Genomic DNA, 25,092 nt, shown 5'->3' with positions numbered 1-25,092 from the left:
TGTAACCACTCAAAAACAACCGGGTTGGCGCTGAAAAGTGCCGGGTGGTACGCCCAGCGTAAAGGGCCTGGGGAGATCCCTGAATTTATTTATCTGGTAATTTATTTCAGGAGTCTGGCAGAACAGTGGGGTATACCTGCTAATTTCTTTGCTAGCATGATATGTTATTCTCTGTTGGTTGACTTTTGTTTCTTTCATTTAACTGATTTCACAATAATGTTTTTATCTTTTATAAATGTGGATGATGTGCTTCCTGTTTTAGGTGGGTAAAGTCCGACCTATGCTTTATACTTGTAGAAGATTCCTGAAAATTAGGTAATCAGGTAATTATTTTTTTACTGTAACAATTTTTTATTTGTTACTAACAGCAAGTTTCCAATTTTTTTTCTGTTTGATTTTTTTTTTACCTATTGCATACCTTCCAACTTTAGAATTTGAGAGAAAAAAGAACAAACTGGTGCAGAGATTATATGCAGTGTGTCATGGTGAAAAACTGATTACTATTTGTGCTGAATATTAAAAGTGGATTCAATGTTGGTTGTTAAAGAGACTGTATCACCAGGCCTGGTGGGAATCACTTACTGCAATTGAAACACACGGACCTGGAAGATTCCCACAATGGAATGTTTGAGAGAATATCTGATTCCCTGTTTAAAAAGTAGTGCCCTTAAAACAGAACTAAAGTTAACATATAAAAATGTGTGAGCAGGCAATTCCTTTATTGCAGACAGGACAGGTCATGAACCTGTCCTGGTGAACAATCTTCTCCTGGTCCTCTTTGAATTCATGAACTTTGGTCTTGTTTGGCCAAGCAAGAGTGATGCTAAAATTATGGAGTACGAGTTATTTTATTCCTGGTAGCCTGGGGGCGTATGCAGCTCAGTGTACATTTCAGAAAAGGCTGAAAATAGCAGATAACTGTTTTATTGCAGAAAGGACTGTGTCTTGAAACAATTTGAGAATAAATTTGATCCAAGTTCACTTGGAACGTACAAAGCGCAAGGTAGATTTTTTTGACATAAGGTAGACGGGTTAACCTGTTTTCATGGTGGGAAGACACAAATGTCGAAAAATTGATTGATCTGCTTGGTTTGCCTATTCGTTTCAGATGATAAACAGAAGAATATTTTAAGGAGATGTATAGGGATTTGCAAACACTATTAAAGACCAGAATTTAGGCAGGCTTCCATAAAGCCAAAAAATGTCCCAGTAAAAGGAGACGGGCTGTCATGAGTGCTAATCCATCATCAGCCAGGATACTGAACAACCCTTATAAAGTTGTAGATTTGTCGTGAAATCCATTGAAGGAAGGGAGCACAGTTTGTTAGGAATAGGCAGTGGAAGAAGAGGGCCAGCTGGCGTGTAATTATAAGACAAATCACATATTCCCTAATATCCTTACAGAGATCAGGTCATCAATACTGAGAAAAGGCATGAGAAGATCTGGTGGATGTCAAGATGTTTAAATCAAACTTCAATGTGTTCTCTAGGGGCCTTACAAAGTTGTGGATACCTATGCACCAGGCAGGGGATTTTAAAGGATTGGATAAATATTTAAAATAATTCAGAAAACCATAAGGAAAATTATCTAGTAGATAAAGTAGATTTTAAATTTATTGGTTACAGTGAGTCGTATGCCTCTGTTAAAGGTAAACACTCCTCATCATGGACATGCCTTCATCAAATATTATAACCACCACAAAGATATACTTGTGAGGAGGGTAATTTTGATCCATCTAATTTGTACACCTTTACACATGTAATACAGATTTCGTAGAGCAGAAGTCACGTTTGTATAGACATTGATTTTTTTGCTTATGTGTTTCCCAACATACATTTTTCAGATGTTCGCAAACTGCATTAAAATGAAAGATAAAGATCTTCCCAGTGAACTCTTTGGTAGAAGAATATGTTGTGATGGAGAATATGGAACAGTGTTGTATGTTGGAACTGTTCCACCTACTTCAGGTAGGCAATGAACTTCGATAAGTACAATGATTTTTGTAATCCTTTTAAACATTTCTTTCCATGTGTATACTTTTCCCCTTTGGCTTGTTATATGCTTACTCAACATTCATTTATTTTACTGTAACATCCACAGAACTCCAGGTTGAAGAATGTTAGCACCGTTTTGTGTGCAGTCAACTAAATGTGTAAATATGTTTTATGAATTTATCATCACACTACATATCATGTAATGTTTTTCTGCTGTTACTCATCTCCTTCAATTGTTGTAAGTAACAGATAGACACTCCGATCTTCAGGACTATTTTTTTTTTTTAAAGCATTATACAATCCTTACACATATCATTACAATGATCCTGGCAGCTAAAGAAACCCGTAGGCTTTGTATATTGCCAAGGCAACAACACCTAAAACAACTGATCTTATTCACATATTGGACAGTTAAAAATTAAACAAGTAAATTCTTAATGTAATTTATGATACACCAATGGCACAAGTAAAAGTTACCATTATATACCTATTGTTTTTTTGGAGGTTGTTCACCAGGTTCACCATGCTCAGTGTTAGCTCCTTGAAAGTGGGTGTGTACTATACACCTGGCAATCAGCTGTAGCTGCTCCCACCTTGTACTGTGAGATAATCCCACCCCTCCTGCAGCAGAAGCATGAGAGCTTTGTGTCCATGCTGCTATCATTATCCTCATGTATAAACCTTCATATCTTTAAAATGAAAATAAATTGAAATGACAGGGTAGCACATAATGAAAGGTATAGTTTTCTGCAGACATCTCTCTTCTTACACAGAGAAGAGAGTAATACACCACTATCCAATATAGTGGTTTTAAGAGCTTGTATGCCTCCTACTGTTCAACCCTAAAAATTATGAGCATATTAACACGTCCACCACCAAGTAAGGGCGGTTGCCCTTACTTTTTTATCCTTATTGGAGCTCACTGTGCATGTGCAAGATCTAGCACACACGCAGACTCTAGCCTATACCTAATTAACTCCATATAAAGACGAGCTGCAGCCAGCTCAATCCTTTTGAGACTGGCTACAGACACCTTTATTCTTACACAGTACTAACTCCACCATCAGTAAGTGTTCCTCTTTCTTTATTCCTAGTCAACTATTATGGTCACTATGTTATCTAATGCAATCAGAGCAAATAACTAACTTATTTTAACATTCTTTTTGTTTCTGCTGTTTAATTGAGAATTTCATAATAATTCTTACATATAGATTCAATGTATGTGGTTCAAGCACATCTTTCACATCTTTTTCCCGGAGAATTAACTCTTTTCCCTATAGAAGCAAGAAATCACACGCAGTTTTTCTGCTCTGTCAATCCATGTATGGGTATGTAACACAGCACTATCCAATACAGTGGTGTTAAGAGCTTGTATGCCCCCCACTGTTCAACCCTGAAAATGATGAGTACATCTCTTTCAATACCAAATAAATGTTTTCTCTGTAGGTAATATCCAAGACAATGATTGTATTCCTTTTAATACACTATCACTCAAACAAGTTAAGAAAAATCTGGTCCCATACCTCCTACAATATTCTTATACCCAGTAAGTGTTTCTTATTTATATTTTCTACTTTCATACACAAAGAATGTCTTCAGATACCAAAATAGCTTCTCATCCTCTTTCAGGTCACCAGGTACCCCGGTTTAGACTTCTGGAAAGAAGGTCACCAATATTTGGCCTTCCTCCTACTAGTAACCCCAATAAAATTATCACCAACAAACCTAAAAGTGTGAAACTATATTTTTAGAATTAACTACTCAACCAATTAATATTCTTTACGCTACATCCTATTATAAGCATAAATAATGTCTCTTCTTAATTTAGTAACTTTAGAAAGCAGTTTCAATACTCTTCAGTGGATCATTCCATAAGTCTCCACTTGCTATTACCACATAAAGGACACTAAATAGGTAAGGTATGGAAACCTAAGTCTAACTGACCTATCTATAAACTTACCTTTTTCCACTACCACTGCTACTACGATTTTTCCACACAATCACCTGAAACTACATGCTTTCTCAGCACACATAATATTATATTTACTTTTGGTATTAATTAATTCTGAACTAGAATCTACTTACCCGTTAATGTCTTTGTAATATTGTAATCAATGTACATATGTATAATACTAGTTTTGTATGTATCTTTTGTTATACCAGTACATGTCCCCTAAATCTCTTGAGAAAGCCTTCATGGTGAAACGCGTCAGAGCTGAGACTATCACTCTGTGACTATATACTTATCATCAGAATCTCGTTTGAACGTATTAACACAAGTTCAGTGTCATTTCTATAATAGCACAGTACTTTTATGTATAGCTGAAGTAACAGTTTAGTAGAACTTTATTTAATTTAGATTAAAAATTGTCGTAAATTACCTACTTTTGATTTTTTAATTATGAATGCCTACAAAAGCCTGTCTTTTTCTCTCTTTTTCCTTTCTATCTAATTGACATTTCCAGGCTAGGCAGCTATATTTCTACCAGTATAGCCCTCTTGGACATTCAATTTTACCACTTTTGCCAGGTTTTTCTTATCTTGTGATAATGCCGCAGCAATGACATTTTAGGGGGAGTTAGCCACAGGAGTCCCCCACTTATACAACATAATACCTACAGTTCCCCTTTCATGAGAAATTGGAGTTCAAAGAACATAAGCTGACATTTATATGTGACAGGGCACCATGGTATGGTAGGAGTGATAACATTTTAGTGGGAGGGAGGGGGGGGCTCTGGCATGGGGATTAGCCAAAAGAGTCCCCCACTTATCCTACATTCCCCTTCTTCTACTTTTCAAGAGAAGTTAGGGTTCACAAGAAGGTAAGTGGCCAACTAGTGTAAGAAGAAGGCAAGAAGGCAAGTGGCCATTTTAGGAGTTAGCCATAAGATTCCTGCACTTGCACTTACATTTCCCTTTTTTTACAGAGAAATTGGGCTTCATAGAGAGTAAGGGGATAGCTATGTGTGACAAGGTAGAATATGATGGGTATAACATTTTAATGGGGAAGGGGGGAACACAAAAGGGATTCCTTACTGGCCCCCACATTTCCTGTTGCCATCATCCCTCTACTCCAGGGAAATTGGGGTTCAGAGAAGGTAAGGGCCAGCTATGTGTAAATGGCACCCCATCAGCTGCTCAGTCCTTTGCAGTGTCTGCAGATTTGACTCTAGGCGGCAGTGAGTGGTTCTGAGCCCCTCCCCCTAGGCAGGGTTCTGTAGCCTGAGGAAGTGGTAACTGGACTTCAACCTCACCACCAGCCTTGGAGTCTTGTAAACTTCAAGGGTCACCACAGCACACAGACAATTAGCAGTACCCTAATGTTCATTGCCTTGAGAGGGGCTCCCAGGGGGTCCCCAACATGCAAATCAATTCGGGCACCCTGGTTTCGAAATGGCTCCTCTTAATGTGAAAATATTCCTGATTGTTAATAGGATTTTATGCTTGTGACCCCGTGTCTGGCAACCTGTTACATGTAGAGGGCTTCAGTTTGGTTTAGTTTGAGCTCTTAGGGTCACCTGTGTGCCCTGAAAATTTCACATTTTTATGACAATTGGTGAAGGAGATATAGGGATTAATACATGGGGATAATGAGGGCTACATGGACACAGCACTCGCATGCTGCTGCTGGGATTATCTCACAGTACTAGCAGCTCCCTCTCCTGACAGCACGATTCCCTAGAGAAACCTAGGAAATGCGAGTGCCTCATCCCCCGCAAGACAACGAGCAGAGAGGGAATGAGCGGAGGGATGGATATTACAGCTCCGCGGGCCATAGGTTGGGCACCCCTGATCTATAATAATAGGCTATTCTATAATTATCCTTATAGCAGTGATGTGCTCCACTTTAGGGGCTTGAGAACCAGTTTCTTTTTAGGCAGTGGTCCCCAACTTTCGCAGGTCACAGACTACTAAATGCACGGACTGCAGACCGGGTAATGCGCGGGGTAAGAAATCCCCCGCCCCCCCGAATGACCCCATGATGCCAGAACCCGCCTACTCTCCTATCGCAGGTCTGAGCCTGCAATGTCTCTGGGATACGTGGTCTTTGGCTCCAGTTGGTGCCCCACCCCAAGCAGGGTCCTTCCCCTGACCCCACTGATCATGTCCCCTGTATGAACACAACTTTTGTTGTGTCCACAGCTCTGCTCTTCTGTCCTCCCAAGATGTTTAACAAGCAGGTCTGAGCCTGCGATGGGAGAGTGGAAGAGTACTGGCGTCCTGACCTCATTCTGGGGGAAATTTCTTTCCCTTTGAGTGACACACGTATTTGCGGTCCGGATTACGTGGAATTAGGGGTCCATGAGGTCTTAAAGGTTTGCGACCACTGCCCTAAATCCTTTCCCGTGCACCCTATCTTGAGAACAGCTTCTCTATATTGTGATCTTCACCCATCCTTCTTTACGCTGCTTTTGGTTGTCGTAACTGTTAATATTCCCTAAGCGGGAACTTACCCCAAAATCATCTTCTCCATTGAGGTACACAGGTACTTCTCTCCGGCCTATTGGCTAACCATAGTACTTTTTGTTACTAACTTCCAGAGATTCTTTCCTGCATAGGGTAAAATACATCATATTGTTTTTCATCTTCAACCAAAATTAATCAAGTAGGTTTCTGCAAGACAGTATTTTTTTTCAACAGTCACTGGGAAGAAAAATGGAAAAAAAGTATGCATACATTTATACATGTTCTATTTTCCCTAACTATTTTAGATTTTATTTAAAAAAATGAAATTTAGTTCTGCTTTTCTGTGCCTTGACATAAAAAGGTTTTCTGTATTCTCAGTATAAACTGAGATTTATTGTTTCTACTTGAAAATGCCATTATAAAATAATTTTTACTGGGGCCACTACAAGGTTCTCCCCCAACCCCTTTGAAGTCAGTGGAGCGCCCGGCTGCTGTTCCTCCCCTGCCCAGTTCTTATCAGCAGCTCTAATCCTCTGAACAGACAACAGAGGGGCTGCTTCCTCCCAGCTGCGATCTGTTCAGAGGATTACAGCTGCTGATGAGAGATGGGAGCTCAGCACAGCTATTAGGAGATTGGGACACAGGCAGTCCTGCCTCCATTCTCTAGCTCTGCTGTCATGTGTGTCTTATATCCCAGGTGGCTGTGGGCTGGTCCTTCTGTGCATGTCTGACATCTGGTTTGCATAATCAGGGGCTTTCCTATAATGTAAAAAAAAAAAGTGCAAAATCTCATGCATGCGCAGTGGGATCGACACTTTTTTAAAACATTTTTAGGAAGACAAGTCACCCTATTTCACACTTGTGCAGTGCAATTTTAGGTGATATGAGGAAATACCCGGAAGAAAGAAAATTGCAGCACTGGATCGAACAGTGATCATCAGAAAGAAGAGGGAAGCTGAGCAAGCGTGGGACTTGATGGGCTACAGTTTGTGGACAGAGAGAAGTGGGAAAAAAAAATCACCTACTATATACCTAAATATAGCAAAGAAGCCACATCTGAAGTTAGGCTGAATTCACACTGGCAGTAAGGTTGCATTTGCTGCATTTACCCCTCACTTTCCTCTAACTAGGAACCACTGCTGCTTGAAAAACTGCTAGACTTGAAAAAGCCCAGCACTTACTGCCTGTTATCAATCCCAGGTGCCTATCATTTGGCAGTAGTCACTCGGGAGTGGTAAATGGAAGTTTTTTTACTGCACTAGATAAAAGTTGTATCTTGCTGTCTGAAAGTTTAACACTTTGTTAGGACAAATGAGCATCTGCTGGTGGCCACCATTAATGCACAAAAGAACATTTAATGCGTAACTAAACTAAAAAAAAAACAACAAAAAAAAAAAACCTCACTTACTTCTGGAGATCCCTCAATCCCTTATGGAGCTTTTCTGGATTGGCTCCTGCCTTGTCCCGCCGTGGAGGAAGCCAGTTTCTTTCTTCTGGCTTCTGCTTACATCACCTAATCTCGCACTGTGCAGATGCAAGATGCAAGATCTCACTGTGTATGTATGAGATGGGCATTTTTTTTTTCCTCGATAAAGAAAAAGTTCCTGCACATGCCTGAAATCCAGAAGCCTCCTGGGATGCGTGAAATGAGTATCCTAGGAAGCACTGCTCTGCCCTTAATTTTTTTCATGACTGGTCCACTTTGAGAACAAGTGACCCATCACACCTAACTTAAAAGTACAAAATACGTTACTTGTAAAAAAAAGTCATATTCCCATTTAAAAAAGCTTTTTAAAAGTAACACCTAATGAATGTATGTGTTCACAATAATTTTATTTGTGTTTCTGTTTGCTAATTTTTTTTTTCTTCTTGATTTACTGTTTTGATCGTCAGCAGTAATGGCCTCATTTTGTGCCATATGGTTTATTCTTAAGAGAGAAACCAAGAAATAAGCACATAAACTTATTTTTTTTTATTGACTTGGAAGACACAGATTACAAGAAAAAAAAGTTGCCTGTGAAGAAAGTAATTTTAGTTTAGGCAAAAATTCAAGATTACAAGCACTCTGTACTAACTTTCTTAGGAAAACAGTTTAATATTACTTCAATTATCTTAAACTTTCCTTTTTTTTTTAATTTAGGACTATGGTTAGGAATTGACTGGGACAATCCTTCAAGAGGAAAACATGATGGCTCTCATGAAGGAAGAAGATATTTTACATGCAGGTAATTTTTAAGAGACATTTTTAAGTAAATAAGTTAAGTGTTTACTACCATAATTACATAGTGACATCGTCTAATAGGTTGAAAAAGTCTTGAGTCCATCAAGTACAACCACTAGGGAAATAACCATATCCCAGACAAAAACCCTATAGACATTGTTGATTCATAGGAAGGCAAATAACCCTTGTTAAATTTGCTTCAATAGGGGGAAAAAATCCCTCATGATTCCCTGAGGAAATTGGATAATCCAACAGTCTCTCTTGTCTTTAAAACTTTAATACGCAATCTATACTACTTGCTGAAACTACTTCATGAGGGACCCTATTCCACATTATGACAGACCTTACTGTGAAGAATTACTTTTTTATCTTGAGATTAAACTTCCTTTGCTCCAGATGCAAAGATTGTCTCCTTGTCTTTTGCAATGACTTTAAAGAGAATACCTGTTACAACAACAAAATAGAACAAACAGAAGTGCAGTGTGCATGTGTTGGCCTACTTTGCTGGAGTCCAGCAATCATAATTCATTTCCCCAAAATTGACCACCTGGGCATTTCACTGATGTCTAGATTTCTGTACCAAAAGCGGTACACTGTTTTTCATGAATTTTTTTTTTTAAATTGTAGACCTGTAACTTACAGAAATATGTCCGAACAAGGGTCTAGTAGATATCATGAATATAAAAAAAGTTTAAAACACACAATCATGTAAAAAAAAAAAAAAATATTTTCTTTTAATAAAATTAAATAAAAAACACAAGAACCAGCTTAAACAAGAATACATAAATAAATCAAAAATACTGAAAATGCAATAATTCGGTATACTGTATAGTAATATATTTTTCTAAAACACCTCCCTAGTGTGGTAAATTTTAAAACAGAGTCCAACGTCACATACCTACAGACAAAACCACATAAATATATTTTGTATTATTTTGTATTGGATTGGATACAGGACTTTGTATTGAATCCAATACAAAATATTTGAATTTCCCGCTACGACCCCCATGGACGGGCGCATGCACGGACATCATCAGGAATCGCCGAGGGACGCGTACGCGACCGCCGGGTGCTCTAATTCTTTCCGAACTTCCGTACTGCATGGAAATTTATTTTAGATTGTAGGCTATAATTCACCGAATTGCTCAATAATTACTTATATTTCACCGAAATACCGCATAACTCACCGAAATATGTCCAAAATTTTATAAATTTAATAATAAAATTTTTTTTTATAAAACATAAAAAAAAATCTTTTAAAAAAAAATCTTTAAAAAAAATTGTGTATAATGTAATGTAATTGTACAGTAGCTTATATAATATATATAATACAAGGTGGTTAATAGGTCATTTATTTGGTAATTGATAAATAGATTATTAGGAATTTATTATATATATATATATATATATAATTTAAAATTACGTAAATAAATTAATATATAGCCTACATAATTATGTATATCAAATGTTTACACACAATTATGTACATTAAATATTACATTGTAAGATTAAATCTTACATTTAAAGATTTAAATCTTACAAGAAACTTACATTTGAATAGGGTAGATTTTTTTTGATGGGCAGAGTTTATGTTCTGATGATGCCTTAGCGATTAAATTTTAGGGGGTGTTAGTCACAGGCGTCCCCCACTTGCACCTCTAATTTTGTTCACCTGTACCCCCTTATTCCTGAGAAAGTAGTGTTCAGGTGCTAGAAGCCTCTACCAATGTGTAACAGGGTAGATTTTTTTGATGGGGGTAGGGTTTTTTTTATGTTCTGCCGATGGCCTAACAATGATGCTTTAGGGAGTGTTAGCGAGAGGTGCCCCCCACTTGCACCTACATTTTTGTACATCTCCCCATTCCAGGGATTCAAAGTAGGGAAGGGGACAGGGTAGTGTAGTATGACATTTCTAGGTTTGTGAAGGTAGGTATAAATTTGGGGTTCGCACCCCCTTGCTATGTTTAATTTCGGGCTTCTAGACACACTTTTAAAACGGCAACCCTGATGTTCAATGATTAACTATTTTTTATAGTTATGACCCCCATGTTTTTAAAGTTGTTAAAGGTGGAAAGTTAAAATTTGGGGTAGTGATAGCTATGAGGGTCCCCTGTGTACCTTAAAAAATTTCAGGTCACTATGACATACTGTTTTGGAGATATGGAGGTTTGCACAAGGAGAGATGTTAGGCTGCAATACATAACATGCTGCATTCATACACAAACACAACAATGAAACTTTCCTTAGGATGACGTCATTGTAGACGCCTCCTGGTAGATTTATTTCATGAGTAGATTTTTTCGTTAGAACACCGGAAGGGGAATCCCCTTCCTCCGCAATGTCTACGGGAGGAAGGGGATCCCCCAGCACGGATCTCCCTTCGGCGGCCTAAGGGAGCCACAACAAGGAGGCTGAAGAGCCGCGGGTTGCCGACCCCTGCCCTAGACAGTTGCCCTAGACCACCGGGCTGAAATGTTTTCAGCCCGGTGGTGGGAAGCTGTAGCCAGGTGGTAAAATTTGGAAGGGCAAGACACAGCAAATTTAGTGCTCCCAGGTATTTATGCCACAGGTATCCAGTAATCTTTATTATTTGTCAGTGTTCTACTTACCCCGGTTGATGTTATATCCCCTATCCATGCATATAGATATTCAATGAAAGAAGGTTCGTGCACAAATTATAGCTAGTCACTCAAACAGTTTAATTAAGAAAACAAGGTGAAACATAAAGTACACAGCAATATTGTTTGATATCTAAACATAGGAACTTCAATCAATAATATATACAGTACATGGAAATAAGGTTATTAGTAGTAAACCCCTGTAATAATCAATGAAATGCTTGGCACACAATACAGTAATTACAAAATGGCAATGTAAAATAATGCAGTATTACTACGGACACCCATAAGACTACAATCAGGAATATCTTATAGCTACCTGCTAAGAGGTTAATGGGTACCTCAGGGGCCTACTTCCTTCAGAAGAGGACTCCATACCAGCTTACCTAAGGAGACCCTCAGGAGACAAGGAGAGCAAGCAAGTTGTTGGTTGTAATGTTTTAGGGTACACAGGGTACTCTCATAGATACTACTAACAAAATTTCTAGGAGCCCAAAATTAAAAATACAAATTGGGGACCCCCAGGGCCACTTACATAGCTAGGAGCATTGGGTTGAGGTCCCTAATTTTTCAACTACCTTTCACATAACTATATTTGTAATTCTATGCTAACCTTTCTGCTTCTGTTCTTTGAACCTCAATGTATCTGCAATGGGGAGGTGCAGAAAACTGAAAATGTAGGTGCAAGTGGGGAACACCTGTGTATAAACCCCCCTAAATTTCATTGGCATGGCATTATTAGAACATAAGAAACTCCTACCTTGAACCCTAAATTCTCTAGAACAGAGAGATGCAGGTAAACAAAATTATAGGTGCAGAAGGGGGACACCTGTGGCTAACGCCTGCCAAACTTTCATCACCATGGCATCATTCCAACATAAACTATGCCCATCATAACACGCAGCCCTGTTACACATGACTGTGCCCTACCAGTACCTGAACCTTGATTTTGTTTCTTTGAAAGTGGCCGGGGCTACACACAGCAAATTTGAAGCTCCTAGTTATTTATGCCATAGGTATCCAGTAACCCCTGCTATTGTGTCAGTGTTTTGCCTACCCCTTATACCTTTTTCCAACTTTCTAGTGTAATATTGTGATCAATGTGGCTCAACAAATTAGGCTTGGTTCACATTAGCAGTAATAAAATGCCCCTCCTGAGTGACTGGTTGGCAACTGCCAGTCACCTGGGATTGGTAACCGGTGATAACTGCTGGGCACCTAGGATTGGTACCAGGCGGTAAGTGCTGGGCTTTTCAGGCCTAGCAGTTTTTCAAGCAGCAGTGGTTCCTGGCGAGAGGTAAGTGAGGGGTAAACGCAGCAAATGCAACTTTACTGCCAGTGTGAATTCAGCCTACCTTCAAATGTCACCTCCTAGCGCTATACCTAGGTAACACAAGGAGCATCATGCATGTGATTGCAGATGGGGGCAGGACAGACAGTGCCCTCCTCATCACTGCCAAAAACAAAACCTTCCTGTGAAATGTATCCTCCCGCAGTGTGATAGCGGTGTGTATAAAGTCTGCTTGTCAGATTTTGCATTGTGTTCAATCCTTTAAATCTCCTAAATTGTTTGGTTGTAATTGCCTAACATTTTTAGGGAACACAGGGGACTCTCATAGTTACTAATAATCAACATTTCTTTTTTAAGTTCAAGAATTTCAAAATACGGGGATCAGGAGTTTAAAAACTTGTGGAAATTGAACATTTGGGTTGCTGTTTTATAAGAAAATGCACCTAAAACCCCAACATTGAAAATGCAAATTAGGGACCCCCGGGGCCTCTTACATAGCAAGAAGCATTGGGGGGTGCCCCCTAAATATTTTACCTACCTTTCACCAAACTATAATTGTAATACTATGCTGCCCTTTCTGCTTCTGTTCTTTGAATCCCAATTTATCTGGAATGGGGAGGTGCAGGAAACTGAAAATGTAGGTGCAAGTTGGGAACAGATGTATAAACCCCTAAAATGTCATTAACATGGCATCATTGGAACATAAAAACCTCTGCCCATCAAACTGTCTGCTTCCCTGCCTTGAACCCCAATTTCTCTAGAACAGAGAGGTGCAGATAAACAGAATCATAGATGCAAGTAGGGGACACTTGTGGCTAACACCCCCCAAACTTTCATCACTATGGCATCATTACATATACTCTGCCAATCAAAACATGCTGCCCTGTTACAAACGACTTACTCTACCAATGCGATTACTGTAGCGTAGATTTGTATAGGCTATTCATTTACACGCAAGACAGTGTGGTCAGAGGCTGTGCGCTGCTCTACGTAGTGAATAAGCAAAATTTATTTTTCTACTTACACACGTTTTTCCTTTCTTTCAGATCATGTATGTCTCTGCTGTTTGTCGTCGTAAGTGCCTAAACGACCCTGATTCATTTTCTTATATCTGTGGCAGTTTTGCCATTCCCACTCAAAGGGTGAACATCAACACATTTGTAGAGCAAGCCTATTTGGCACATGTCAAAGTTAAATTTGGTGATCAAGATAAGTCTTAGGCCCCTCGTAAGGTGTGAAACAGTGTGTCGAGGTTTTATGGATGTGGACAAAGGGAATATTATGCCATGATAGGATTCCATTTGGTATACCTATGGTTTGGCGAGAGCCAGGAGATAATCTCAGTGACTGTTACTTTTGTATAGTGAAAACTTCAGGATATAACATACATTTTTATTTTTTATTTTATTTAACATAAAGTATCCCAGTCTACAATCAGCTTTATACCCAGTGGCTTATTCAGATGAAATCCCAGTGCCGGTTTTCGTTACACTACCGTCTCTTGAAGAACATGATTATGGTGATGAACTTGGTGACAACAATGATGAAGAAATTGAAATTGAAGAGGACTCTGTTCGTAAGGGATTTGATGAGCATGAGTTGAGTGATTTGGCACGTGATTTGGGACTATCGATGAAGGCATCAGGACTGCGTGAGAAAAACTTACTTGAAAAAAGGAACAAAGGTATCGTACTTTCGAACCAGAGAAATTGCATGTCTGCAGTATTTTAGAACTGACAGTGGCTTTGTGCATTGCCATAAGATACCTTGTTTATTGGAGGAATTGGGAATTCCAATCTATAACTGAATGGCGACTGTTCATCCATAACTCTAAGGCGAGCTTAAGGTTTGTCCTTCTTCACAATGGCAATATATCTGGGTCAGTCCCAATTGGCAATTCAGTTTCTCTTTGTGATGAATATGCAGTCATAAAGAGAGTAATTAAGTTGCTGCAATATAACTAACATAATTTGGTCATCTGTGTTGACCTTGGGCTTCCTTCTTGGTCAGCAATGCGGATACACCAAGTATCCCTGTTATCTGTGCATGTGGGACAGCAGAGCTTGTGAGAGGCATTGGGGGGAAAGGAATTGGCCTTCAAGACCTGCCCTAAATCCAGGTGATCCAAGCATTCTACATGAGCCATTTGTTGATAGAAAGAATATTATATTCCCGCTTCTGCACATGAAACTGGGTCTGATGAAGCAGTTCGTTAAAGCTTTGCCAACTGAAGGAGACTGTTTCAAGTATCTCATTTTGACATTTCCTAGCCTGTCATTTGAAAAAATAAAGGCTGGTGTGTTTGATGGTCCACAGACTCGGCAGCTCATCAAAGATGAACATTTCATCAGGACAGTGCCAGAAGTCGAAAAGAATACTTGGTTATCATTCAAAGCCATTGTCAAGGACTTTCTGGGAAACAAACAAGCAAATAATTACACAGAAATTGTCCAGAAACATTTGAGAGATACAAAATGCTTGGTTGCAATATGAGCATCAAGTTGCATTTTCTGCATAGCCATCTTTCTAACTTCCTGGAAAACCTTGGTGCAGTCAGTGATGAGCAAGGTGAACGATTCCACCAAGATTTGAAGGTCATGGTAGGATGGTATCAGGGTAGATAGTATGTACATATGATGGCTTACTATTGTTGGAGCATCCGGTGGGATCGTCCTAACACTGAACACTCGAGGAAAAGCTATAAATGTAAATTTTTACCTTTACCGCTTACCTGATTCATTTTCAAATGTTTTACTGTAAAAACATTGTCATAGAGTAACAATAAATCCTTTTTATGAACAAAAGAAATTGAAATAAACAGTACATTCAAGTTATTATGTTATTATTTTTTCATTGTTTGTAATATTTCTCTGTTTTTTTGACAAAAATGCAGGGTACCCTGTATCGTAAAAACTGAATTTGATAGCAAAAAACTTGGGTCATTTCTGGATTCACTACCCAAAAATTAGTAAAAAAAATTAGTGTAAGATCACTCAACAAAAAATGCGTTCCCCAGTGTAATCTATCCCTTAAAGATTTGGCTTCCCTTATAAAGTCCTCATCTGATGTAGTTACTTTTTAATACTATATATTGTCTTTAAGGAATATTGCGTTTCAGGAGTTCTGGTTGAGAGCTTGCTGCATGTAGAACTAACTGTCTTACTTGCTGTATCCTTCCTGTACAGAAAGGAGCTGTCAAACACTGAGCCGGCTCGCACGGGTGCAGGGAGGGGTGGGGGAAGGAGAAGGCACTGCAGACATGCGCAGTGGAACCTAACATATTTACCCATAACCTCAAACCATAAAGCCTTTAGGTCAATGCATGTTCTTATAAATTGTCAGTTTTTTCCAGTATACTTTGTATTCACACGTGGTATTTGGTACATTCTGCCACTTTTTAAATGATCTGTGTTGTGTTTGTTATTATTTGCTTTCCAACACAACATATTTTCTGTAATATCTTGGATTTAATATTTTGTATTTATTTGTGTATTATTTGCTACATTGTATTACTTCTTAACCACCTGAGCGATAAGCCCGACTTTGGTACGGGCTTCAAAAAGTTACAATTATCGATAAACCCGAACTTTTCTCCCTGTATGAAAATACAGTGAGAAAAGTTCGGGTTTATCGATCACTTACCTGGTCCCGCTGCGATCATCCATCGTCGTCCTCCAGCGTCGGGTGTCCTCTCCGGGAAGAAGAAGCCGGCCGGCTTCTTCTCCCTCCGTGCGTGTACGTCGGCGCCTATGATGACGTCGGCGCGTGTGCGTGAAATTCAAACTGAAACTCATTCAAACACATTTTGTATTGGATTGAATACAAACTCCTGTATCCAATCCAATACAAAATAATTCAAAATAAATACAAAGTATGTAATTAGTAAATTCAAACTCTCATTTTGTATTGGATTGGATACAGGAGTTTGTATTTAATTCAATACAAAATGAGAGTTTGAATTTTGTTCTCATTTTGTATTGGATTGAATACAAAGTCCTGTATCCAATCCAATACAAAATAATAGAAAATATATTTATGTGGTTTTGTCTATAGGTATGTGACGGACACTAGGGAGGTGTTTTAGAAAAATATATTACTATACAGTATACCGAATTATCGCATTTTCAGTATTTTTCATTTATTTATCTATTCTTGTTTAAGCTGATTTTTTCTGTCTTATTTAATTTTAATAAAAGTATTTTTTTTTTTTTTACATGATTGTGTTTCAAACATTTTTTATATTCATGATATCTACTAGAACCCTGTTCGGAAGTATTTCTGTAAGTTACAGGTCTACAATTTAAAAAAAAAAATTTCATGAAAAACTGTAACGCTTTTGGAACAGAAATCTAGACCTCAGTGTAACGCCCAGGTGGTTAATGGGGACCTAAACTCAAAATTTGTATTTTACATAAAATGGTGGACAACCCCTTTATATAAAGTAAAAATTGCCACCTTTTTTTGCCCCTTTCTGTTTTGTGACAGAACAGTGACATAAAGCCCCCCCATCTATGTCACCTGACTTGTAACCCAACTTATATTTATACATACACACTTGTACGTTAACACGTGTTGTAAGATTATACATTGTTTGATTTTTTTTTTTCATATCTAGGGAATCCTTTTAATATTCTCACAAGTACGCGTGCCCATTCCTATTTGTCTGCGTATAAATAGCAGCATGTACACCTCGCCTATTTAGGCAGAGATTCAGACCTGGTGCAGCCTCTGGCTGAGACGTTTTCTCACTCAGGTTTTGCAAGCAATCCCCTGGCACCATAAAGATTGCATAGATTTATAAAATTATCTGTTGGAGATATTTTATTCTTTCTTCTTTCAGTCACTGACATGGAAATATTTTTCTTAAGGTGTGCCTAAACTCAACATTTTTTTTTTTTTCTTAAGTGCAACACCCTTTTTTTTTTTTTATAATGGGACTTAATGGGAACGTAGCGCCTCCCTTGATACCTACAGTTAAGTCCATAAATATTTGGTCAGAGAAAACTTTTTTCTAATTTTAGTTCTGTACATTACCACAATTAATTTTAAATGAAACATTTCAGATGCAGTTGAACTGCAGACTTTCAGCTTTAATTCAGTGGGTTGAACAAAAAAGATTGCATAAAAATGTGAGGAACTAAACCCTTTTTTATACATAATGACTTAATTTCAGGAGCTCAGAAGTAATTGGACAATTTCAAAAGCTAAAAATTAAACGTTGAAAACCCTTTGCTGGCAATGGCAGCCTGTAGTCTTGAACTCTTGGACATCACCAGATGCTGGGTTTCCTCCTTTTTAATGCTATGCCAGGCCTTTACTGCAATGGCTTTCAGTTGCTGTTTGTTTGTGGGCCTTTCTGTCAGAAGTTTAGTTTTCAACAAGTGAAATTCATGCTTAATGGGGTTCAGATCGGGTGACTGACTTGGCCATTCAAGAATATTCCACTTCTTTGCTTTAATAAACTCCGGGGTTCAAGTAAGTTTGCTTGGATGGTATGCATTGATGTGATTTTTTGTAATCCTCATGATTGTTAGTTTCACCTGTTGCTGCAATGTTTTTGTGCCTGACTTGTAATGCCAGTTTCTGTAGTTTAGCAATTCTTCAGCAATGTGTTGTCATTGTTTCCACAAGTATTGAGTACAAATGTCTGCATGGTTTCCACACCAAACTCCTACTTGACCCCCCTCGTTGCCTTTGTCCCATTGTCACATATTGGTCTTTGAATGTATTATGTACATGAGCCTTTTCTGAATAAATTGTCATGATTTTATTTTTTTTTTGTTTGGTTTTTTTTTATAGTCTGACATTTGCACTCATGTTGTATTGTCCCCACACAACTCCTGTGTTCATTTGTAGTTGTGTTATAGGTTTGTTGTCATTGTGCTGTGCTTCCTGATCTTACTATTGTATACAAGCACACTTCCACTTGCTGTCCAAACTGGTTGTGAATTAGTTGTCCAGTGAGTTGCATACTCATTCTAACACACCTGATGGTGATGGAAGGAGGTCGAGGTTGCCAAGCACAACATCAAACCACATTGGTTGCCAAGCTCACAAGCAGGGTCAGGCACTCTTAGAAATGAACAGATGTTGTGTTGTTGCTTTACTTAATGCTCATAAATACCAGAGTGTATGCATTATTTATGTCTTGACACAAAACACATAGTACTAGTATATCAAAGTTCCAAGGCCAAATCCACCTTGTGCCAAACATTTTCTTGCTTTTCGATCCCTTCAGGGTGTTTTTGCAGATTTGAATGGCATTTTAGATCTTGGCCCACTATATATAATTGACTTACTCACCTCAGCTTGGTAGTGGAAGCACATTAAGGTGGATTCCTTCTTTTAACCAGAAGCAATATTCTCCATGAATGTTGCCTGCAGCCAAGCCCATGATATCCGAAAGGAAGAAATAGGCAATCTTTTTAATGTGAAGCAATAGGGTCCAAAAAGCCCTCCTTGCCTATTTCTTCTTATAATTTATGTACACACATCTAAATGCATATATACATGTTTGGCTTTATGTGCACTCATGTCTATACATACAACAAGCAATATACACAAAAAATACAAACTTACCTTAATGAGCACTGTGCAAAAGTGCAGTGCATTTTTCAACTGATAAAAAGGTCAGGCGCACATAGCGGGTCAGTCGTGGTGCACAACTATGTTTGGCGCACAACTATGCGCAATCAAACTGAGTTTTAACAAGACAATTGTGCTGTTTTTAGCCTTACAAATAATTCAAAGAAAGGAACAGCTTAAAAACAATCACAATTGTCTTTTTAAACTGTGTGTCTCGGGAGAATGGAAAGGTGATCACATAACAACAAACCCCCCTAAAACAAATGACAACATTTTACAAACAACTTTATTCAAAAGAAACATTTGCTAAAAGTCACAATAAAATATAAAAACACAAAAAAATACATCACTAAAATTTACACTAAATGACAAAAAAATTAAAAAGAACAAACAAAACACATGTACACTTCCATGTAAAGCCAAAATAGTTCAAAAATGGCCCAACAAATGTTGCATTCAAAAAATACTTACCCTTACCAAACCAATTTGCAATTTTGCCCTACCAAGGGTGGAAAACTGGATTAGAAAATATTTATGCAGGATAAACATTGAAAAGTGGTAATAAACGCAGAATTTTGCAATCAAACAATATGGCCACAAACACAATAACATAGCATTACTATTGACTTCAAAGTTGCAAAATGGACATTAACCCCCCTAGCGGTAATTCTGAGTGTGACTCGGGGTGGCTTTTACATGCAAAAAGCGGTAATCCCGAGTCACACTCGGGGTAACTTTTAAAAGCCCCCCTTTACTTTTGCCCCTTGCTCCAGCGGTGACCTAATGGTCCCGCAGTGATGCCGGGGGGCGTGGCCAGGTGGGAAATTTAAAAGCAGATTACCGAGTTATATGCTTTTAAATACCCCCTGGGTCCCGGCCACGCCGCTGCATCAGCAGTGAGATGCGAAGCACAATGCAGGACTTCTGCATTTTGCTTCACATCTCACTGCACATGTGAGCAGTGGGATGGTAATCACAACTTTAGACCTTAACTTACATAATAACCGTCTATGGGGTACTGTGTCAAATGCATTTGCATCGTCTAAGTACACTATATCACTGCTACTCCACTGTCTACCTGTTTACTTCCTCATAAAAAGAGTAAATTTGTTTGAAAACTTCTGTCTATCTTGAATCCATGCTATCACGTTTCACACATTTCTTTTCTCTCTTCTATGTGGTCTTTATCAAACTCTATCGGATCTAGCAAACTCTCTATGATTTTTCCAACTATAGAAGTTAAACTTATGGTCTATAGTAACTTGGGTAATGACTTTGCTCCCTTTTTAAATATAGATACCATTGGCCTTATGCCAATCTATTGGTACCAAACTCAGTTCTTAGAGGACATGTGGGTGTGATCCTTTAGATCCTGGTGCTTTGTCAACCATAATTTTAATAAACTGTTTCTCAATCATATCAATTTTGAGCCATTGTGGCTTGTTAAGGCTGGGTTTACACAGATGTTTTTAAAAACGCATGTAAACATTCCTACCAATTTTATATGTATTTTTATGGACTTTTACAAGCGTTTTAAAGCTTGCCTTTAAACTGATGTAAAACGTCTATGCTGCGATTTAGCACATTTTACCGTGAGTATACAAGCGTTTACAGGAGTTTGTAGATATGCAAATTTTATCCTTGGGAACTGATTTCTGCACGTATAGAAAGTAAAATTGAGTACACAGTGTCCATTTTCTTAGTTGCAGATATAACAAATAGAAAGCAAGGTAAAGTATGAACATGGACATCTTGAGTTTACCTATCATGGTGTTACATCCTACTGTTGTAAGCTCCTCAGGGCAGGGTCCTTTTCCCCTCCTGTGTCACTGTCATTTGCTACCCCTATTTAATGTACAGCGCTGCGTAATATGTTGGTGCTATATAAATCCTGTTTATTATTAATAATAATAATAATAATACATCAGGCACTCTTGGTAAAGAATAGTAATACTGACATCAGAAGCGTGCATTCCATGGATGGAATGTAGGGCCTGAAGTTTGGGCTGTAGAAAAGATTTGATAGGTCTGCAGCCTTGTCACATAGTCTGCTACTTCACTTGCCAGAGTACCTGGATTACTAAATAAATCTGTTTAAAAATAAATAAATAAATAACAGAAAATGTCTGGCTGTGCTGGGAGTTTGGGAGACTCCTGCAAACCTTTGAGTTATTAGGCTGAGCCAAGGCGCATGGTATGGACTTTATGTTAATGCTGCAGTTAGCTGAAACTTGTTTTGTCTTGTACCTGATTCAGAGACTTTTCATTTTGCAGTGTGTGTGTGCAGTGTTCTCTCCAGAATTTTTTTTCAGCCGGGTGGTAGGAAGCTGTAGCCGGGTGGTAAAAAAGGGGGTGTGGCAAAACACGGCAAATTTAGTGCTCCCAGTTGTTTATGCCATGGGTATCCAGTAACCTCTTATTGTTTCAATGTTCTACCTTCTCCCAATTATTTGTTACAACTTTGTAATGCCTGCCCTATTAGTATATCCAATTGTTCTATTCTATGTATTTTGCCACAACTGTCCTGTGCCATGTATTGTGACCCAACTTACTAGTGTTCTAAGTTTTAAGAGTGTAATCCTTTGTAGTAGTGTAATAGTATATTGAATGTGGTGTAACAAGTTAGGCTTAGCTCATATTAGCAGGAAAACCCCGTCCCTGATCCTTAGCTTGGACGCTGAGAAGGCCTTTGATCGCCTTAGTTGGCCCTTTATGTTAGCCACCCTGGATAAAATGGGGTTTACAGGTCCATTTGTGAAGGCGATCAAATCACTTTACACAACCCCTTCAGCCTCAGTTAAATTGCCTCATGCCTCCTCCACGGTATTCCCCATTAGAAATGGAACGAGACAGGGTTGTCCATTGTCACCCCTGCTTTTTGCTCTGTGTATAGAGCCACTAGCAGCCAATATTCGCTCCAATCCCAATATAAACGGGATCACTGTACATGGGAAATCCTATAAGCTGTCTCTATATGCTGATGACATTCTTCTGACTCTTTCACAACCAACTGTTTCCCTCCCTAATTTATGGAAGGCCCTGGAGGAATATGGGGCAGTTTCAGGTTTCAAAATTAACTGTTCTAAGACAGAGGCTTTGCCACTCCATATAGCTTCAACAGAGCTACAGGCCCTGAGAGACTCTTTTTCTTTTACTTGGCAGGTAGACTCTATCAATTACCTGGGGACTCATATCACCTCCAAATACACCCAACTATACTCCCACAATTTTCCCCCGCTAATACGGGAGGTGAATAACTCTCTGGCCAAATGGAAAACGCACCCCATCTCACTTTTGGGTAGGATAGCCTCGGTGAAGATGATGCTTCTCCCTAAACTTTTATACCTATTTGGGACGCTACCTGTCAGGGTCCCACCCCAGGTTCTGAAAAAACTTCAATCCGATTTTTTACGGTTTATCTGGGCTTACAAAAGGCACAGAGTACCTAAACACATAGTTTGTGCGCCTAGGGGAGAGGGTGGACTGGGAGGCCCAGACATTCACAAATACTATTTAGCGGCTCATCTCCGGCATGTCCTACAGTGGACATCCCCTCATCCCCCTAGTGTAGGGGTAGAGCTGGAGGCGGGGTGGATTGCTCCGGTCCATCCTAACGTCATGTTGTGGAGCTCCTCCTTATTACTGACGGAGATGGATCTGACAGCACCGATGGGGTTCACGGTCATGCAAGAACAAATTTGGCCTGGTTTCCTCAACCTCCAGATTGACTTCGATAATTTTAAATCCTCAGATCCCAGATAGCCTATCTGGCTCCATGTCAGGTCCGTGGAGGGATAGGGGCTTATTTCAAATCCGGCATGTTTTGGACCCTATTGACCAGCGATTGTTATCTTTCGCTGAACTTAGGGATAGGGTAGAGCTCCCCCGCTCATCTTTTTATGCATATCTTCAAATAAGACATTACATTATGTCCCTACAACCCACAGCCACCTTTCAGGCCCTCACTAGCTTTGAGAGGATAGCTATGGAGGGCCCCCTGTCTAAAGGTACGGTCTCAGCCATTTATCGTCTGCTCCATTCCTGTACTCAGGGACTCCCCAAAAAACATGGTTACATGCTTAAGTGGGAGGAGATACTGGGCCGGTCACTATCCCCTGAGGATTGGTCTGTTATTTGGGAGGCCGCCCATAAGAGCTCTATCTGTACCCTATACAAGGAGAATCAATATAAAATCTTACTCAGGTGGTACCATACACCGGTTGCACTACATCGTCTATTCCCTGAAGTGGACCCCTCCTGCTGGAGATGTAAGAAACATAGAGGGACGTTGGAACATATCTTTTGGTATTGCCCTCTTATTCAACCATATTGGGTACGAGTTACTGATTTAATGTCAAATGTGATCCAACAACAGGTCCCGCTAGACCCCCTCACACATCTATTGGGTTGGCCCTCCTCAAACCTACCGAAAATATCCCGTAAATTGGTGACTCACATCCTAGTAGCGGCGCGAACACTGATCCCTACTAGATGGAAGTCACCTACACCTCCTTCCATGAGCGACCTCCATACGCGAATACAGGAGGTCCGACTTATGGAGTACCTCACAGCACTCCTTAGAAATACGATGGAGAAATTTGAAGTGGTGTGGGAGAGCTGGGTCAGTTACTATGCCTCACTATCCATGTAACTACTTTCGGCTGCTCTTCCTCTTTTTTTATTTGATGATGTCACAATTTGTTCTTTGTCCCTTCCTCCTCTTAATTTCCTTGTTTGTGTATGTTAATTTTATGCATCAAGCTTAGGTTTGGGTTACAGACTGTTTGTTATTCACATGCGATACAATATTGTTACTGATTGTTAACTTCCCTTTGTGTAACTTCCCCCTTTTTCTTTCTTCTGTACCTTACCCAAAAATTCTTAATAAACATACAATTTCCAAAAAAAAAAAAACTGTCCATCAAAATGCAATTCCTTGTTACACTACTGTAACCTTCCTGTACCTCAACCTCAATAACATTTAGTGGGCAGAGTTCATTTTCTAATGATACCATAGTGATGAAGTTTTAGGGGATGTTAGTCACAGATGTTCCCCACTTGTACCTATATTTTTGGTTTCTTACACCTCCCCATTCCCCAATTGAAGTTCAGAATGTTAGATAAGTAGACAGGAATGTGTACCAGGGCAGGGAAACCCATTTTAATGGGCAGAGTGTTTTATGTTTTAATGATGCTGTAGTTATGAGATTGCAGAAGGGGGAATGTGCCCGCCACTTGCACCTATATTTTCAGTTTTGTACCCCCACCTCAGACAAATTGGTGTACAAAGAAGAGAAGCAGACAGTAGTTTCATAGGTATAGATTTGTGACAGGTAGGTATATATTTAGGGGCCCCACCCCAATGTTCCTTGCTATGTTTGTGGCTCCGGGGTCCCCAATTTGCACTTTCAATTTAGGACTCCTAGTTGCACTTTCCCCTGAAACAGCAACCCCAAACTTTTTACATTTGTAACCCCCATATCTTGAAATTCTTTGAATTTGGGGGGCTGAAATTGTAATAACTAGTATCTATGAGGGTCCCCTGTACACCCTGAAAATTACAGGTCATTGTGACATACAGTTTAGGAGATATGGAGGTTTGTACACAGAGCTGTGAGGATGCAGAATGACATGCAGACTTTATACACAGTGGATACATTTCACAGGCAGATTTTTTTTAAACAGAAATCCGAGCTCGTGCTATGAGATGGGGGCGGGGCTGCCTGTGTCTTCTTCACATGAAGGCTGAGCTGTGTGCTCACCTCTCATCGGCAGCAGCAATCCTCTGAATGGATGACACAGAGCACAGAGCAGCCTCACTGAGATCCATGCATCCGAGGATGAGAGCTGCCGAGGAGAGCTGGGCGGGGTATTCAAATCAGCCGGGCGGAGCAACCAGCTAAAAACCTATGGGGAGAACTATGGTGTGTATATGTATTGTGAGATCGCCCGTAGTAACGGGGTGTTTCAAACAG

The 25,092-nt window shown here is 39.3% G+C and overlaps 1 protein-coding gene across 1 annotated transcript in view; it reads left to right on the top strand.

Moving 5' to 3' along the window:
• Positions 1 to 25,092, top strand: part of TBCE (tubulin folding cofactor E) — a gene marked incomplete in the record, with an annotated part of 197,671 nt that overhangs the window by 916 nt on the left and 171,663 nt on the right. The window contains 2 exon segments of the mRNA XM_072409203.1: positions 1,845 to 1,968; positions 8,543 to 8,627. Coding sequence (XP_072265304.1) covers positions 1,845 to 1,968; positions 8,543 to 8,627 — 209 coding nt within the window.

The sequence above is a fragment of the Pyxicephalus adspersus genome, chromosome 4 (assembly GCF_032062135.1).
Source record: "Pyxicephalus adspersus chromosome 4, UCB_Pads_2.0, whole genome shotgun sequence".
In the NCBI taxonomy this organism is placed as follows: Eukaryota; Metazoa; Chordata; class Amphibia; order Anura; family Pyxicephalidae; genus Pyxicephalus; species Pyxicephalus adspersus.
This window is presented reverse-complemented; position numbering and strand designations above follow the sequence as displayed.